Genomic DNA, 19,315 nt, shown 5'->3' on the forward strand with positions numbered 1-19,315 from the left:
TATTTTTGCTTATGAAAATATGTAAAAATAATATTTTAGTTAGTTATGAAAATAAAATATTGTAACTTTTTTTTGATATTTTTAATAAAATCAATAATCTATATTAAAACATTAACAACACATAAAACTTATCACAATAATAATATTAAAAATACTTAAACGATAACGTAATAATAATTCAATATTTACACGATGTTAATTTATATTAATAAACTTTGTAAGTACTATTTCGATCTTAACTCTAGTAAAGCTTAAATACAACAAAATCTTTGTTAATAAATGCCATAAACAATATAGGTATGCTATTTAATTTGTAGCACCCATCGTTTCGAAACCAAATTAAAATTAAGATAAAAACTGCTCGTATTTACATTTACAGAATACTTGTTCGAAAACAAGTTCTCAATACCATTCAAGATGATCATTTAATATAAGATTCAATTTCAAATATTCAATACAACTGTCATTGTAGATGCTGGTTGTATATTTGGTGTACCTTAAAAATATGTACATAATATTACAAACATGACAAATATATTTTAGTTTAAGAATAAACATTTACTCTACGCGCTTTCTTCATCAGATTTTTCTTCCGGTACAGTTAGGGAACGCTTCACATTGCTAAGGTGGGCAATATCATCACTTTCGAATAAAGGTTCTGTTTTGTATACTCGAAGCATTTTAGGTTTATGAACTCTTCTGCGATGACTATTTTTCTCTTTTATATGTGGTCCTCTGTATCGTGAACTGTGAGGTGGAGGAGGTTTAAGTAATGGATATGGTTCTTCAACTTCCGATTTAGGATATTTCCTTTTATAAGAATGACGGCTTAAGCGTGAACTGCTCAAATGTCTATGCCTTTCTCCGAGTGTTTTGTGAGAGCTAAATGTACTTTTGGGTATATCATCATCTGTATTGGTAGATATTGTATCTTCAGCATTTTCCGTTAAGTCTGACACTTCCTGCCCATTAACTGCATCTTCTTCTACTACAGCACCTATGGGATGGTTACTCGATGAGTCTGCTATAGGAATATTTTCCGTGTCTTCTTCACTACGTGAATATTTAACACCCTGATAAGGTAGGCGTCCACTATTGTACATATCTAAATAGGAACCAAGACTTCCACTAGAGCTCAGCATATTATTTTCATTCTTCAGCTGCATTAGTTGCTGTAATTGCGAAATATCAAATGTCATAGGTAACGGTTTATTCATATCTCGTAATGAAATCATTTGGGTATCATCAACAGCTGGTTTTCCTTTTAACATTTCTGCGACTAATTTAAGGTCTACATTGAATGGATTGGCTACTCTAAAACCATTAATAGTTGAAAGGAAATTGTTAGCTTGAGAGTCAATTTCGGGTCTATTCATATTTTGTTTATTGGATAGCAATTTTGCAAGAATTTCTGCAGTAAAGTCTACGTTATGGTTATCGACATTTTGATTGATTCGCATAGGTAAAGGAGTGGGTATATTGGATTGCTCAAAGTTATTCTTATGTAAACTTTGTGTTAGTCGATATGGTATATCATTAAATTTTAAAATATCCGATGAATATGTCGGTCGTTGTACTCCTTGCTGGTGAACGTTTGCTGATGAATGGGTATTATCTTGGTGGTTATTAGACATTTGATTGGAAAAACTAGATTGTGGTGAATCATTTACGAAACGCTTATTTCCTGAGTTTGATCCATAATTATAAGTAGCCTCTGGTGTTTGAGTTTTTGCGTAATATGGTAAACTCTGTTCAAGATGCTTAAACTTGTCTAAGGAATCATCGTATTTAGATTTTAAATTCAATGCATATAATGTGTCTCTATCTTTATAATAAGGATCAGGTCTCGAATAAGGCTTCAAGTTTTGCTCCGAAAGCTCTTTATTGAAGCTAGGAAAACTATACCTATTATTTAAATCAATTTCGAATTTTGCTTGAGATTCAGAATTCTGTACGACGTTTGATACGTCTATGGGAACAATATTCTTTAAAGCTTTATCATGATCAAAAGGTTGTTTTTGTGAACTGTCTACCGTGTCTTTTGTATTCATATAAAAGAATGGAGATGCTGTGACAAGTTCACCTTGTGAATGCCCGAGTGAATTTGGTTGGTCACTATAGTATTTATTTCTTTGTTTTTCATTATTGTGATATGAATTAAGTGCATAGGCATTTGCCAATGAATTTCCATTATACTGAGTATTAGTGAGATATTTACTAGATTCTAATTGTTGTTGTTTATAATTTTCATGTGCTTTTGCTGCTGCCTTTGTGAATTCTTCTGCTTCTGTTTTTTCTGTGACTGGTTTAGTATTCTGATCGAAAGTATAAGGTTTTCTCGAATCCATTTGAAAACTCACTTGACTTACTGCTCCAGTGTCAGGTTGCACGCTATGTATTTGATATTTAAAGAAATTTGTGTTTGTTGATATTTCTGGCTCAAGTGAAGATTTTTTATCAGACAATTTCCAACCGTAATCACCGAGAGAATATTCTGGTTGGCCTAATTCTGTCTTAACATCTCTCGCGCGGTCTTTTAAGCTATTCAGAAACTGGTAATCAGGTTGAACGAAGTTTAAAAATAAATTATTAGCGGAGGGTAAACTGCCAGTCCGATGGTTATCATTATTTGATGAATCTGTGTCATACCTGCCCTCTTGCTGATTATATCTATAATTTTGATATTGTGTTTGATAACTTTGCTCTGGTTTAGACAATGCACTGTAACCGGCATTTAAGGAAGTTTGCCAAAAATCACGTGGAGTTTCAGTATATGGTGTTGAGGTTGGTGATACAGTTGTTGACGGAAAATCATTTTGATATTGACCATGCACACTGGGATATCGTATTCCATTCGCAGCATTGTCATAATGATCTATTTGCATTCTTTTGCTTGCGTCATTGCTGTTGTCATAATTAAGGGAGTTACCAACAGTTGTAACTCTATTATTGTTATAATCATAATTTCCAGAGTGAATATTTGAAAACGGAGAAGATACGTACTGCTGTGAAGTTTGTGGACTTGAAACATAGAGTGAAGATGAACTAGAAACATAATTATTAGCAGGAGTACCTAAATACTGATTATTTGGCAATGTTGATAAGTAGGGTGGCAGGGGTGTACTATGGACATTATCCTGGTTATATGAGTTTTGATTGTACTGATAAGCATTTGTGTTAGATTGGTAACCCGAAGTGAATGATTTAGGTTCTACTGTAGAAACCTGACTCATTTGTTGATTGATGTCATAATTTGAAGCTGGTAGCGTTGAGTACTGGTATTGTGGCTGAGGAGTGGCGGTGTACGGTGTAACTGATACTTGTGTAGAAAATTGTTGTTGAGGTTGCTGCTGCTGCTGCTGCTGCTGCTGTTGCTGTTGCTGTTGCTGTTGTTGCTGTTGTTGCTGTTGTTGCTGCTGTTGTTGTTGATATTGGCTTTCTGCTCTCATTTGTTGAAGGAATTCTTCGGGTGGTAAAGAATACTGCAGTGCTCCATACTGACTACTAGCTGCTGTGCCGCTGTCCTGTGATATATTTGTGTCATGTAAGGATCGTTCGTCTTCCTGATGTTGAAAGGGATTTTTGATTCTGTACACCTTTCTGCTTCTTCCGGCGCGACTATATTCACCAGGATTGTAGGCATCTTCGTTTGGGTATTGCGCGCCTACTGAAGTTAATTGACTGTTCGGTTCTCTTTGTCCAAAATTGGGACTATAACCAGTAAAGCTTTCAGCTTGGCCTTCATTGCCAGAATACTGTTGTAGTCGGAGAAGATCATGATTGAGATAACCTTCTTGACAGCAGCCTTTCCCGATAAATAAAGGTACAACCAATATCCATATCTGAAACAAAGAACAATATGCATAAATATAACGATATTTAATAGATACTATACGAATATTAAGATGTAGCAAATTAAATTACTTGGTTTCATGACTTAATATACAATGGACAGCGTTTGTAAAATATTTCTCCCACCCATCCTTATAAGCGTATTATAAAACATTTTTAGTTACTCAAGTTTTATTCATCGAGAATTTTCGACACTACACTAAGAATGAATTGAAGATATTTCTTACTTATGAATTTCTGTAACTTTAAATTGAATATTAAGACTATGGCACAATTAAGGCATTTGTAAAAAGTATAGAACTTTTAGAAAGTGAAACAAAATACATAACTACCTATATTGTTAAGAATAAACGAAAATGCGTACAACTTAATAATATTGCAAGTGCAATTTAAATTTACACTTCTTAAAGCTTTCATGATTCATATAACAATTAGTAAAGTTGTCTGAGCTAAGGTAATAAATAGCGTACGAATCAGAGGGCAAACGGTGACCTCAGGTGCATGCGCGGTTAATATTGAATAACACAATGCCTGAGTACAATTAATTACCATTGAAAATCGTTGTGAGAGATGTGAAAGTGAACACATATATATAACACATATATCGCCGCAGATAGGGTCTTCCGGTTCACTTCCTTTGCCTGCGACATGGGGGCAGCAGACTGTTCTAGAACGGTACTGCAGGGCTAGCACAGGCAGGACACAAAAATTATATCCCCCGATTTGATCGCCTGAATGGCAATATAATCAACGTGTCCACCTACTAAAGCACGGGAAAATGGAATAGGAGAAGTTTACACCCGTATATTACACATATATTATTTGGATATTCGCTCGATATACTATTTGGATATATATTCGCTCTGTCAGTGCCTACCGTCCAACGTCATGTCTGGCTTCACGGAAGATCAACGCTGTGTGTGAGTGAAGACCATTTTGGGATCACACCGTTCCTATAATAATTGTGTAGACTATAAGTTGTATTTTAATTCTAGTGTGTTTATATCTAAATAAAAGTTTTTTTTCTTTCTTTCTTTGTTTTCTATATTAAAAGTGCGCTCTGAAAGTTGATAAAGCTGTGGGAGAAGATACAGTTTTATCATTGTCCCATTGAGATAATTGTTTTCTATACATGCTAGCCGTGCTGTAATCTGCTAAAAACATTACCAACCTTATAATCCCTGTTCCGTAAATTAAAATATATATTTAAATTATATATATAAAATTTATTTTATATATATATATGAGGATATAATATACGTATATTTAAATTTGCATCATGAGGTCATAGGTTCAAACCCCGGATCGGGCCAAAAACTTGTTACATATTGCGTTTTTCTTCATATTACTTGTTAGATATTGCGTTTTTTATCTTATTTAAGGGATACTCAGGACCACCGGGGAGTTAGGAAATTGGCGGTAATAAAGCTGTTATACGTTTTGATGGCTTTAACGACTAACCACAAAGTCTTTAAAGCCACCCATGCGCATTTGAGTCACATGGTCAGTCAATGACGGCCGCTTGGCGCAGTGGGCAGCGACCCTGTTTTCTGAGTCCAAGGCCGATCGATTACCACAACTGCAAAATGTTTGTGTGATGAACATGAATGTTTTTCAGTGTCTGGGTGTTAATATGTATATTATAAGTATTAATGTATGTTATTCATAAAAATATTCATCTGTCATCTTAGTACCCATAACACAAGTTACGCTTACTTTGGGGCTAGATGGCGATGTGTGTATTGTCGTAGTATATTTATTTATTTATTTAATGATCTAAAACCCTATCTCCTATAAGATAGGAGGCCTGTGCCAATCAGTGGGAGGTAAAATGGTGAGGGTAACAATGTAAAGAGGAAATAGAAAATTAGACCCTCCACCTTCACCATCACGAGAAATGCCTCCGAAAAAACCCCTATATGATCTAGGTGTTATCCGGTCCGACTACGGATGAAGATGTCCAGGGTTAAATTTTCAGTTTTACCTACGGTAAAGAGGAAATAGAAAATTAGACCCTCCACCTTCACCATCACGAGAAATGCCTCCGGAAAAACCCCTATATGATTTAGGTGTTATCCGGTCCGACTACGGATGAAGATGTCCAGGGTTAAATTTTCAGTTTGACCTACAGTAATCAGATATTGTTATTTTCTGTTAAATGAATTGATCCCAGCCGCGGGTTCAAAAATATTGGCAGTCCCGTGTCTCACAGTGCAGTTTTACACCAATCTGTGATAATAATGTCTAAAACCTCAAACTGTCGTAACATTTGGTTATATAGTCTAGTCGACAAGTTGAAAATGGTACAAAATAGAGATACTGCTCTTAAAATTACGTGCGATAGCTCATTGGATCCGGAATGACGTCTAGAAAAATGTGCTAAAAGCGTGTATTAGCACATAAAAAATTGCAAAAGTTATAAACAATTAAAGATAAAAAAAAATGGCATTTCGTTTTTTGCCAATATTTCATAAACTATTAATATTTAAGAAATTTCAAAAAAAGATTCTGAAAGAGGAGGAAATTTCCAATAAAAAACTCCTAACTCCCGGAACTCTATCTCCATTATTTATAATTTTAATTTAACGCTGAAGATAGGTCCGCGCGCGACATTTTTAGGTTGCGCGCGCGGCGTCAAAAGCGAGTACGGCACATTAATTAATTTATTTAAGGTATTGAATATTTTTTTTTTAATTTGAAAAAATTATGGTGTGTTCTGAACACTGTAAATAATTCATTCCCGTTGGAAATTTTACTTAAAGTTAATTTTTCAACAAGTTAAACAATTGTTAACTAACGAAATTTTCTCGAACTACCGTCTTAATTGTAAGTGAAAAAAAATGTTTAAATAATGGTCGTAAAAAATTTTCGCTTCGTAGAGCCTTTCTTACATACATACTTAACAAGATCGTGCCATAAAAGTTAAAAAAATATTTATACTTTGTTTATAACAATTTTTTTACTTGAACAAAAACTTAAAAATCCAAGTAATGTTGTTAAAAAATTTTTTTTTTTCTAAATCATCATATTATCGTTTTTTTATTAATACAAGATATTAATTGATTTGCAAAAAAAAATTTTCCCGCCATTTGTTGATAAATTTTTTATAAACAAATTGATTAAATCAATATTTAAAAAAAAAATTTTTTCACAACTTTATTACATTATAAATATTATGAGTTTTAAAAAAAAAATTTTTCCTTAATAACAATTTTTAATTGTTTATAATCGTTTTTTTTATATTTGTATTGTTTAAATAATTAGTTAAGAAATTATTTTTTTTCTAAAAATCATAATTGACAGTCCTCTATAAAGTAACAAAAAAAAAAATTTTTTTTATTAACAATTAAAAATTCCAACTAATGCAAGTGATCAAGAAGATTCACCACTTGAAAGTTCATTGAAATTTATTTTTCATTTCATTGAAAACAATTTAGAATGCCAATTCACACTATCGGAATTGATAAAAAATATGGAATACAAGCCAAAACCATCAACTTTGATCAGTAATTTACGAAAACATTTCGGCAATGATATCACGATTACTGGGGTGGGCCTGAAGAGTATTGTAACATATTGTGGAACTGGTGATTTACCTCTGGATGATTTGTGGTATATGCACCATGAGCAGCGTAAAGATGATGAACACATTCGTATAATTCGAACTGCGGCTGAACTAATACGAAAGCAGATTAAAGGTACACAGTTCAATGTCAAAACATTTCCATCGTCGACTAGCTTCCTTGAGACTGCTCAGGGAGATATACCAACATATTTAGATACGTTTCTAGAAGAGCTGATGATGTACGATGCACATAAGAATAAAACAAAATTGAATCAAAAGAAAAAATCAACGAATGCTACAGAAGATGCTGAATTGCAAGAGAGTGATGATGACGATACAACCGACGAAGATGAGAATGCAAATTTTATTATTTTTGTAATTCATGCAAATAAAATTCTGTTATTAATCAAAATCAAATTTTTTTTTAACAATACAATTATATCCTAACATTGCTTGTATAAATTTTTGCTTGTGATAAACGAATGGATAGTAATCGACATTAATTTTTTATGAAATGAAAAAAAATTTAGAGAAAAATGCCAATAATTAATTAAAAAATGACATGATTTATAAATAAATAACTACAACGTTTATATATTTTATTACTTAACAAAATAGTCTTGAAAATCTGTAACCATATCTGCATTATTTAAAAAGTTAGGAGTCACGAAAGTTCGAAAAACATCGAAAAAAATATAAGTTTTTATAAACAAATGCGCGTAACAATAAATTAGTAATAACTAAAATTTTTTTGAATAATTTATTTAAAAGATCGTTTAACTGTTTATAAAATCGACTAGAATGTTTATTTTTGTATCTCTAATAGTTTAAAAGTTATTTCAGTTTTTTAATAGACAAACGAAGCAGCCGCTGCAACTTTTGTAACACGTGTTTTTTAAAAGTACAATAAAAAATTGAAAAAAAATTTTTTTATACTTTGTTATATATGGTTGTTTTTGATAATTTTAGAAGTTTTAGAAAAAAAATAAAAAAAAGTTGAAAATTTGTTTATAACAAATTGGTAAGTTAATAAACAATAGAATTGTTAATAAAAAAATTTTTTTTTTTTGTTACTTTATAGAGGACTGTCAATTATGATTTTTAGAAAAAAAATAATTTCTTAACTAATTATTTAAACAATACAAATATAAAAAAAACGATTATAAACAATTAAAAATTGTTATTAAGGAAAAATTTTTTTTTTAAAACTCATAATATTTATAATGTAATAAAGTTGTGAAAAAATTTTTTTTTTAAATATTGATTTAATCAATTTGTTTATAAAAAATTTATCAACAAATGGCGGGAAAATTTTTTTTTGCAAATCAATTAATATCTTGTATTAATAAAAAAACGATAATATGATGATTTAGAAAAAAAAAAATTTTTTTAACAACATTACTTGGATTTTTAAGTTTTTGTTCAAGTAAAAAAATTGTTATAAACAAAGTATAAATATTTTTTTAACTTTTATGGCACGATCTTGTTAAGTATGTATGTAAGAAAGGCTCTACGAAGCGAAAATTTTTTACGACCATTATTTAAACATTTTTTTTCACTTACAATTAAGACGGTAGTTCGAGAAAATTTCGTTAGTTAACAATTGTTTAACTTGTTGAAAAATTAACTTTAAGTAAAATTTCTAACGGGAATGAATTATTTACAGTGTTCAGAACACACCATAATTTTTTCAAATTAAAAAAAAAATATTCAATACCTTAAATAAATTAATTAATGTGCCGTACTCGCTTTTGACGCCGCGCGCGCAACCTAAAAATGTCGCGCGCGGACCTATCTTCAGCGTTAAATTAAAATTATAAATAATGGAGATAGAGTTCCGGGAGTTAGGAGTTTTTTATTGGAAATTTCCTCCTCTTTCAGAATCTTTTTTTGAAATTTCTTAAATATTAATAGTTTATGAAATATTGGCAAAAAACGAAATGCCATTTTTTTTTATCTTTAATTGTTTATAACTTTTGCAATTTTTTATGTGCTAATACACGCTTTTAGCACATTTTTCTAGACGTCATTCCGGATCCAATGAGCTATCGCACGTAATTTTAAGAGCAGTATCTCTATTTTGTACCATTTTCAACTTGTCGACTAGACTAATAACTCTCATTACCTCTACTATGAGGATTTTGCACAGCGGTGATACACCAATAGTCCTAGGATCGCAGCATCATTATATTGAAGATCATGATCGTGAGATCGCTATCAAGGGCTTCGCATAGACTTAAAACAACAATTCGTAATACGGTGAAGGAAAACCGAAGATACGCTTCTGAACTTTCATAATCACATACTTATAACCTTACATTATGCAAAGGGCGTAAGGGCAAACTATTACCTCTGAGGAGCCGTGGCTAACTTGTAATAGCAGAAAGCCTGTTACATTCTCGAGTAATACCTACAATTATCGACAGACCTTTGTGAGAACCGTGAAAGTAATCGCATAAAATATTAAAGCCATAGAGTATAGTGAGTTGGATAGCGGTTGGAGCATTTAGATCTCTATCTCGAGGTCAAAGGTTCAAGTCCCAGGCGGTAGTTTTAGCTTTTAACTCGCGAAAATTTCTAATAAACATGGGAGGAAGTATATACGTTAAATAATTGTGAGAGTTTAATTTTCATTTTATCCGTGACCGTCCTTCTGACTGTCAGTCTCATAACTTCTGAATTTAGAAAATAGTAAATCAAAATTCACAAATTATGTAAAACTTCCGACCATGCATTAAAAAATAATTATCGTAAAAATTTACTTGTTTATGTTTCTAGACGCTTTACAATCTAAGTTATCAAACCCCTCGGTTTGATAACTCAATCTACAAATTTTTTTGTAACATTCATTTTTTATCAAAGTTCGTATAAAGGCAATGAAGTAATAAGAAATGGACGTCACGTCCAAAAAAATTTAACGAAAAAAGTGTGCAATGAAATAAATTAATTAATCCCCAAAAATGCATTATTTTATCTTATAGCCAACGATAACTTTAAGGTCTTCATTTAATGGGCAAATTATCTACGAACTAGCCTATGATGATGACGATTTATGGATGGCCACGAGTAATCGTTGATGATGGATGAGGAAAACCCTAGAGGATATAGATTTACCGACATAGCTCTAAGGGGTGCGAAGCTCAAGTGGCACAGGTTGGAGGACCGATAGACAACGGAGTCTCAGTGGCATGCACTTCATACATGCACAAAAGCACTGTCTACCCTTAATTTTTTTTATGTCAATATGTACAGGAGGAGGATTTTTTTTTATTTTTTACCATCTTCCTGTTTTATGCATTATAGTCAAAAACACTGCACGCCCTGTGCACGCCACTGATGATTACCAGCCGTACATAATCGCCCTACAGTTTTAAAACCAAAGAAATCACACTAAGTAATATTAACATATCAATTGTAATATTAATGCGCATTAAATTTATAGCGGCGGTGTTTTTGCATCAGGGATTAATAACCACGACGCTGCAAATAGACGATTCATGTGAATATTCAATGAGAACAATAACAGGTAATGCAAACATTTTCTTTACTAAATCAATTCTGCGTTACATCTGTGAGATAACTTCTTTAATGGCGATCATTAATTATCATGCACGATCATTAAATTTCATGCATGATGGGTATGCATATTTTCCACTGCACGCATGTTAATTGAACCTACACTTTAAAGAGAGTAACTTGATGGATCTTGGTTGTTTGCGTTAATTATGTACCATTTGCTGCAAATAAAAGTTAATTAATAGGAAATCGTATCTAAAATATTAGAAATAAATATCATTACATATTGAAAATTTAATTTTAAAATCTACTAATGTTAGCCGTTCGAAAAAGTATTTTTCATCGTTTCTTTAGTTAATTTAAATTATATATATCAAATGGATAAAATGTGACTCATTTCACGTATCACAGTGTCGACTTGACATACGCTTGATAACACACAATACCTGTTGAAAGTCAATTCGTAATCTTCCGAACACATTTGAATAATGCCTTACACAGCTATAGGTTTTACTAACTGATATCATCGCAAGTCAGTGAAGTACTGGTTATATACCATTAGAAAGCTTTACAATCGAACTGGTGAAGCCATTGAGCGATAGGTATACAAAGAGAAGTCAAAGGGCATCACGACATCCAGTTGAACTTAACAACTCTGTAGTATTTTCACTGTCCTTTGATAATCACGAACGGAGTATACCTATAGTGAAAGTGCTTGAAAGATAATACTTGTATTTCCCTAATACATCATGACTTCGATTGCATAAGAGACTTAGGGAAAACATACATTTATATATTATATTTAAAGATTAATAGATTCAAAAATAAACTCAATACAAAATTAATACTGTATTTACAGCTTTACTTCTTTCTTTCTGTGGAGTCGAGTTTTTAGCGGCAAAACAATGCATAATTTAATTTAGGACAAGTTTTTTAATAGAAAAAACCTGACTTCCTTAATTTTAATATTATCAATGCTAAAGTGAGTTAGTTTTGTTTTTCCTTCATTCACGCCCGAACTAAGAGATCAATAAATTTAATTTCGGCAGAGAGTTAGTTAAAAGGCCGCGAAGAGTTTGTAAAAATAAAAAATAAAATTCAAAATCATAATTAAATTTTTTTTATTCATGTAGACGTATCACAGGCACTTATGAAGCGTTTATGCATTTAACATGTTACACAAATATTAGTGATGGTGATAACTGCATTCGTTAACTTAAAAGCACGGGCTATAGGAGGGCCACACCCAGAGCCTGGTTTGTTGGGCCGGTATAGTTTAGGATTTAAGTTGTCTAACATAGGATAGTGGTTTTTTATTGTTACTAACATTATATTTATTTATTTTAATATTGGTTTCGTGTTTAATTATTAGTATTTTATTAATTTTAATTATTTTTATTATTATTATTATTGTTAATTTAATTTGTGCTTCTTTTTTTATGTTATTTTTAAAAACTGTTAAGTGCACACTATATGGGCTATGCCTGAAATAAAATTTTATTATAATTATTATTATTATTATAAAACTAAAGCTAGGAGGGTTCCAAACGTGCCCTGGTCTAACGCAGACGGAGAACGTAGAAAACAGCAAGTTATCTACTAACCTGTACATAGTTTCGAATCGCGAAAGGTGAAACAAGCCCTGAGTGAATTATTAAATTATAACGTTCGCTTGTATCTAAAAAATACATTTTTATGAAAACCCATTTTAAACCGACTTAAAAAAGGAGGAGGTTCTCAATTTGACGTTTTTTTTTGTATACTTGTTACACGATTACTTCGTTAATTACAAACAGAGTTTGATGATTCTTTTTTTGTTTGGTTTGTTGTACCTCAGAAGTGGTTCTATTCTAATTTGGGGAAGATTTGTAGGTATCTTGGAGAAATCGAGGGAACTCTTTGAATATTATAGGAACACCGATAGCGATTTGAGTATTGCTGAAGTATTTGTGCATTTTCGAAAAGCAACATTTGGTGAAGTGAAACTAATACTGAAGACCACGAATTGCCACCGGAACTATACAATTATGAGAATGATGATGGTGATGATGATGACAATAAAGGAGCTGATGGTGAACTGCTGGGAGAACTCCTCACACATTAACACGAATAGCGCCACGGGCTCGGGAAAAGCAATATTTGGAAAAAAAGTAAAGAAAAATAATAATAATAAACTCACTTTTTTAAACAATAATAAACAAACACAACTTAAAAGCAAGAATTATTTTATACAAAATTTTTAAGTCGGTGCCAATTAAAATGTAGAAGTTATTTTACCACCTTCAGCTTCCTAGTTTACCATATAAAAAGGAACCGTGTAGGTACAAAGTATATGTATCATACTTGGTAAATTTACATTTTACTTGGTATTTCGTGCTTTTTAGTTGTCTAAAAAAACTCGGTTTTTTTTTGTCAATAAGTTTTTTTTCCACGCTTTTTGTGTGTAGTTTGTAGTTGTAGTGAGTAGCTTTGTTGTTAAATCCATTGCATACCCATATGATGATATCCAGATATTTTGAAACGATTCCGTAAATGCAAATTTTCTATGCGTAGCAGAATTAATATAGACGATCTCCGAAGGTCAATCACATGATTTCCCATAAATCATTATTTCTTAAGACAGTTTTGTCACCCAATTTTGGAAACACCTTGTTTTGGAAATTATATATTTTCATCATTAGAAAGGTAGGTAACATTGAAAATATACAGGCGAGGTCCAAAGATGCTGCGTAATTTCCCCTTGTGATTACAACATCTACCTTTTTAACTAAATAAACATCCGAATTGATGACCTCCTCCTTTTTTAAGTCGGTTAAGGTGCTGGCATGGATTTTTTTCAATTCAAGTTTTACTTTAGGCTTACCTTTTTCGCTAAATACCCAGATTTTGTGACACGCGTTTAGGAATACCTAGATACGAAAAGTTTAACCAGGAAAAGCAAATTAAAATGTCTATAACGAGTCGCAAATCATAGCGGCACAAAACCCAGGAATTTGGAAACTTATAAATTCATCAGCTAACAGCTGTGTCATAAAAAGAGCTCGTTACTCGGTCCTTATGATATTTCTGTTTAGAAGTAAAGACGACAATCAGGACAAAAATTATAGACTGACGGACTCGTGACTCCTTCCGGCTTTCGTATGTCCAAAAGAAGACAATCGAACTGATAACAGTTAATTTAATAATAATCAACAAGTAAATGCTTCCTATTTACGGTATTTCCTGATCGCATCAAAACCCACTCCAAAATTATACCTACTGTCTTACGTAAAATCTACAAAGATTAATGTTTTAGTGTTGTGGCAAATGGTAGAAGATGTCCCTTATTCGGTACCAGTTACGTTACTTTATAACGTAATCTGCTTAGAAACTAAAACTGTCATACATGAATAAGGTTAATAGTATTGTGGTCACCAAAGTAAACAAAATACATTTTTTTTTGATTAAATAAAGATATTTGTTATTATTAATTGACTTATTGGAAAAGGACATGAATAAATGAAATCGTTTGCAAACGATACAGACATTTTTGTGCACTTGGGAACAAGTTTTTATAACATGATTCTGAAGAAAATTTTGGATTTACTCCATGCGTTTAAATAACAGAAAGTTTAATAAATTATTTATAACACGAGCTATACGATAAAATTCTAATAAAAATATTGTTAGCAAGTCTTAAGCAGGACTCTGCTTACATTACAAACAATACAATGAAAATTATTTAAATTGTATAATGTTGGTGTTCGCACAAATAAACTGCTGAGATTCTTGCCAACTTTTCATTCGAATGTGACGTCCGAAAAGGCGCGGTTTTAGTTCTTTCCACAACAGACAGTCTTGATGTTATAAAAGTATTTATAAAGATGGTCCCCTTGAAATAAATAGCCCCTCTAAGTTGGTGAAATAAATACTCTGATGATAGCAAACTGTCTATAATAATAATAATATTAATCATTTATTTTAGGCTTTACCCATAAAAATTTAACATAGTACATCAGTTTACAAAATGAAATTAAATCAAATGCAATTAAAACTATCTGTGAGGTAATCTGAGTTATTTTAATGACGATTCCAGCAACATAAGTTTTCTTTAAAACTACCATACCAACATTTCGTGCAGACATCGCGCTTGAAATTTTAGACTTCCCATGACAGATAAGTCATTTTGATAATATAGTTATTTCATCATAATTAGGTATATCAACCCTTTACCGGCCCACTACACGGGGCGGATCCCAGTGCCATTAGGTGTACCTACTTCACAAGCCTTTGACAACAGTATGAAAAACTCTTAGGCAAGTAGATATCTTCATCGTTAAAGCTCAATATTTTATAGCTTGATATGCGCATTACTTAGATAAGTTAGAGGTGCTTGCCGGGGTTCGAATTCAGTAGAAAGTGACGCAGTCCGAAGCATCGCTGCTTCAATTTTCTTTTCAGTGTGAATGAAAGAAAAAAAATTATCTAACCAATCAATTTCTGGTTTATAAACAGAATTTCATTTTGTAAAGCTTTTAAACTGCAGATATGATCTTAAAACAGTGCACAAAACAACATTTTTCTGTGTTCTGTGTGCATGAACACAGAAAAATGTGTTTTTTTATTAAACAAGCATTTAAAGATACGACTAACATTATAATTGGAACACTTTTCCGTGTATTGTTTATTATTTTCTTCCGCAAAAATATAAAGCACAGGAAGTAGGCTATAATGTTCAACACAACAACCTCAGCCTTATATTATTCCACTGCCGGATAAGGCTTCAAAAGAGATGAAAGTTCTTACTTACTGGAGGCATATGGTACATAACGATAAGATGAAGAAGAAACATTATGTCAAAAACTGTTAGTTTCTTTGAAAAATCAAATTATAGACCACAACTAAACCATAAATCTATCAGGTATGAGTGGTGGCTGCAAATTCAAACAATTTATGATTTAGGTATATGGGCTATGCATAAAACAAATGATTATTGATTGAATGAATGAATGAATAAATATCGATTTATTGCACACCACAAAAAGAAAAAGAAAAATATAACAAAACAACGTATACAATTTGGCGGCCTTATCGCTTCATAGCGATTTCTTCCAGGCAACCAATGGCGACGAGAACAAATACAGAAAATAGGTAAGTATTATTGTACATTTTGGAAGGTTTTTTAACGGTTATTTACTAAACAAGCATTTATTGGCTTTATTTTATAAGTAACTCGTAATAAAGGCTCTATTATACAGCCATAAATAAATCTTCGGCAAAGGCCTATTGCTGCTCTTGACTGCAACACCTTCTTCTATCAAATGAATAATAAATAATATGTAATCAATATTAATTTATATGTTTATAAATATTCATGCGTTAAGCTAGTTCTTCATTAGAAGGTCGTAATAGAAAATAAACATAAATAAAACATAATATGCAAATTCAAATTCTAGAATGTTTATGCTGTAATATTGCCATATGTTTTGTATAGAAAGTACACCAATTTAAATATAAGTAAGTACATGCGCTGTACGCGCTGGTAAGGTGGGAACTACAAAGTTAGGATAAAATAATTAAAGAGAACCTAACAAACCTCTCCATAGGAGTTTTTTTTGCGTTCTCAAAAGTGACTGGTAAGTTTTAGGGGGATGCTGCCGGGACACCAGTAAAACCTGAGTTTTAAACATGGGGTGGAATGGTCCTTCCAAAGGATCACCAGTCTGGCAATGGCTGACATATAGGGATAAAAATAACATACTTGACGGACGTCAAGACGTCCAACGTCCGTTGGGATGATAATGACGATGATATCATAAAGTATCTTGAAATATTAAAGAAGAAAGAAAAAGACAAGTGGAGGAGATATTGCAATAAAAACCAAATCGTACAAGGTTATCAAACAGCCTTGCCTTTTATGAGCTAGCAAATATAATTTGGTACTATTTATAGTACACCCCGAAACATGATGCTCTAATCAATCGCTTAATTTGCTTATAGTCTAATTCTGCACTGGTTGTTATCACCAGTTGCGACTTATGATTTTGTATAGTTTCATTAATGGTAAAAATTCATTAATATTTTCTGAAAATGGTATTTTAATCTCATATGTTGGTTAATTTGAATTCCAAAATTGGAAATGGATCATCTGTGAAATATTTTTTAACTGTGCTTTGTGTTCAGTAGTTATTCTGATAGTTTTTTAGTTTGCATTTATATATCTAAAAAAAAGTCTGGCTCAGTTGCAGAAAGCACTCGCATGGTCCAAGTTCTACTGATCCTGGACAAGCTGCAGTCGCCGAGGACAACTAACTTTAGTTTCTATTTCTTACGTGCTTACAGCTCTGGCTCAGTGCAAGGACGATTTCCTCAGGCCTTGAAACGATTTCCTCGAAATCTAGGCCTTAGGACATAGTGAAGCGTCAATATAGGGAAGCGAGACAATTAAGCCCCTCTTCAAATTTTTATTTTATTTTAATATTGATGTACAGTATACCATGTGTAACCGATATGTGAAGCTCATAACACATCCACCATACAACCTCGACCTAGCACTTCGCGACTTCATTTAATTTCCAAAACTTCAAGATAAATTTAGATGTTTATAGTTAATAAGACTAGAATTAATAGTAAGAACTCAACTCGGGCGGAAGCATAAGAACATAATAAACCCATGTTTTTCAAATTTCTTATTTATATAACAAAACGAAATTAGTCAAGAATTCATCTTTCCAATATGTTAAAGAAACAAATTGCTTTAAAATGCCTATTAATTTATTTTATTGATATTTTATGCTTAAACCAGTGAATCAGAATTTTTATATTTTAGAGTATTTTAGGTAGTTTCCTCATAGAATATGTATGATATTTAATAGGCTATATTAGGTTAAACGTACATACTCGTAGTCCAGTTAACAAGTTCAAAAACGTGTCAGTTCTGCATTAAGCTCCTAATAATATGAGCGATGGCGCATTCCATTCGAATGCCGTCTTAAAATTTATATATAAATTATATAGAAAGTTTATATTAGCAAATAAAAAATTGCAAGTTGTATTAACAAATTAAGGTGAAAAAATAGCACTTCGGTATTTCCTAACAACTAAATAATATTCATATTCAAGAAAATTTGAAAAAGATTACAAATGCAATTTTTTACTCGGTAATATTATATAACACATTTTCTCGGAATCATAGAATACAGCTGAAATTGCCTTATCCAACATACTACAGAACAAGATCGTATTCATCAGTCGTAAGATAACTTAACTTACCAGCACGGCTGGCATGGGCAGGAGACAATTATATTCCCCGGGGAAAGGATATAAATTTATTTTCTCTCACAGCTTTATCACCTATCAGAGCACTTGCTTACAAGTGGAAATAATGTACAAATAATACATGTGTACTTATTATTATAAGCGCGGGTAAACTTTTCCTATTCTATATTTCCATGCTTTAGCATGTGTACAGGGGATATAATCGGAGGTTATAATTTTCGTCTCCAGCCCGTGCTAGCCCTGCAGGAGGTATGAAAAATTTCGATAACAAAAACCTGAGAAAACGACAATTAACGATCGAAAAACAAATCCTACTAAATCTACTTAAATAATAAACAATATCATCCTAAACGGATACTAAACCTGCACTTAGGAAATTAAAAATCCAATTGACCTACCATTCGACGTACAGTATTCATTTCGAACAGTTGATGTATAATTATGTCGGCACAAACAATCACAGTTCCAATATTATCACAACATTGTTCACATGCACCAAAATCCGAACACGATACTTTAATTTACTTGAATCCTTCTTAAATTGTCAAGGGTGTATTTTGTTAGGCTAGCAATGGTGAAATGAAGTTCAAGGATAGTTAGTGTACGGTTTATATACGGGGGTAGCGGAGCGTGCGGTTGCATCTGTGTGCAGAAGTGGGTGCAATCGACACTGCAGTGTACAATGCACACTTTCGTAACAGGAACTGCTTCTCAAAGTGGAAGGGCCTAGACTTTACTTTTAAGAAGGGGTATTTTTGTCTAGCTTAGATAGATCATTTTTATCGCTTTTTTATATGGATTCAGTTTAAATAATTTTAAAAAACTGCTTTGTTGATCTTTCATGTTCTACTGTGAATAACGAAATCCTTGTTTCGTTTCGGGACTAGGCCAGTATTTTTTATTCCACTACAAGTTAGTCCTGGAAAAATTTGAAGCATTGCTCATATGAAAAATCGTTCAATGTGAATGCGTCATAAAAACAAGCTAGTATATGTGGCACATATTCTTTATCATTACGCCAGGACGTACATCTCTGGTAGAAAGATAACCGAACGGGTGAACGGTTTATGGGTGAATTTAATGATGAAGTTAGCACAAAATACTAAAGCCTGGCGATAAACTGCC

The 19,315-nt window shown here is 32.2% G+C and overlaps 1 protein-coding gene across 1 annotated transcript; it reads right to left on the minus strand.

Annotated features, from left to right (window-relative positions):
• Window positions 1-244: 244 nt before the first annotated feature.
• On the minus strand, window positions 245-18,743 carry LOC120631704 (putative uncharacterized protein DDB_G0279653). The gene is made up of 2 exons (XM_039901381.1): window positions 18,589-18,743; window positions 245-3,842 (listed from the first exon to the last, which is right to left on the minus strand). Exons 1-2 carry the CDS (start codon window positions 18,607-18,609, stop codon window positions 564-566), a joined length of 3,300 nt encoding a protein of 1,099 aa, XP_039757315.1. The 5' UTR covers window positions 18,610-18,743; the 3' UTR covers window positions 245-563.
• Between the last annotated feature and the right edge of the window lie 572 nt (window positions 18,744-19,315).

The sequence above is a fragment of the Pararge aegeria genome, chromosome 18, assembly GCF_905163445.1.
Source record: "Pararge aegeria chromosome 18, ilParAegt1.1, whole genome shotgun sequence".
Lineage (NCBI taxonomy): Eukaryota > Metazoa > Arthropoda > Insecta > Lepidoptera > Nymphalidae > Pararge > Pararge aegeria.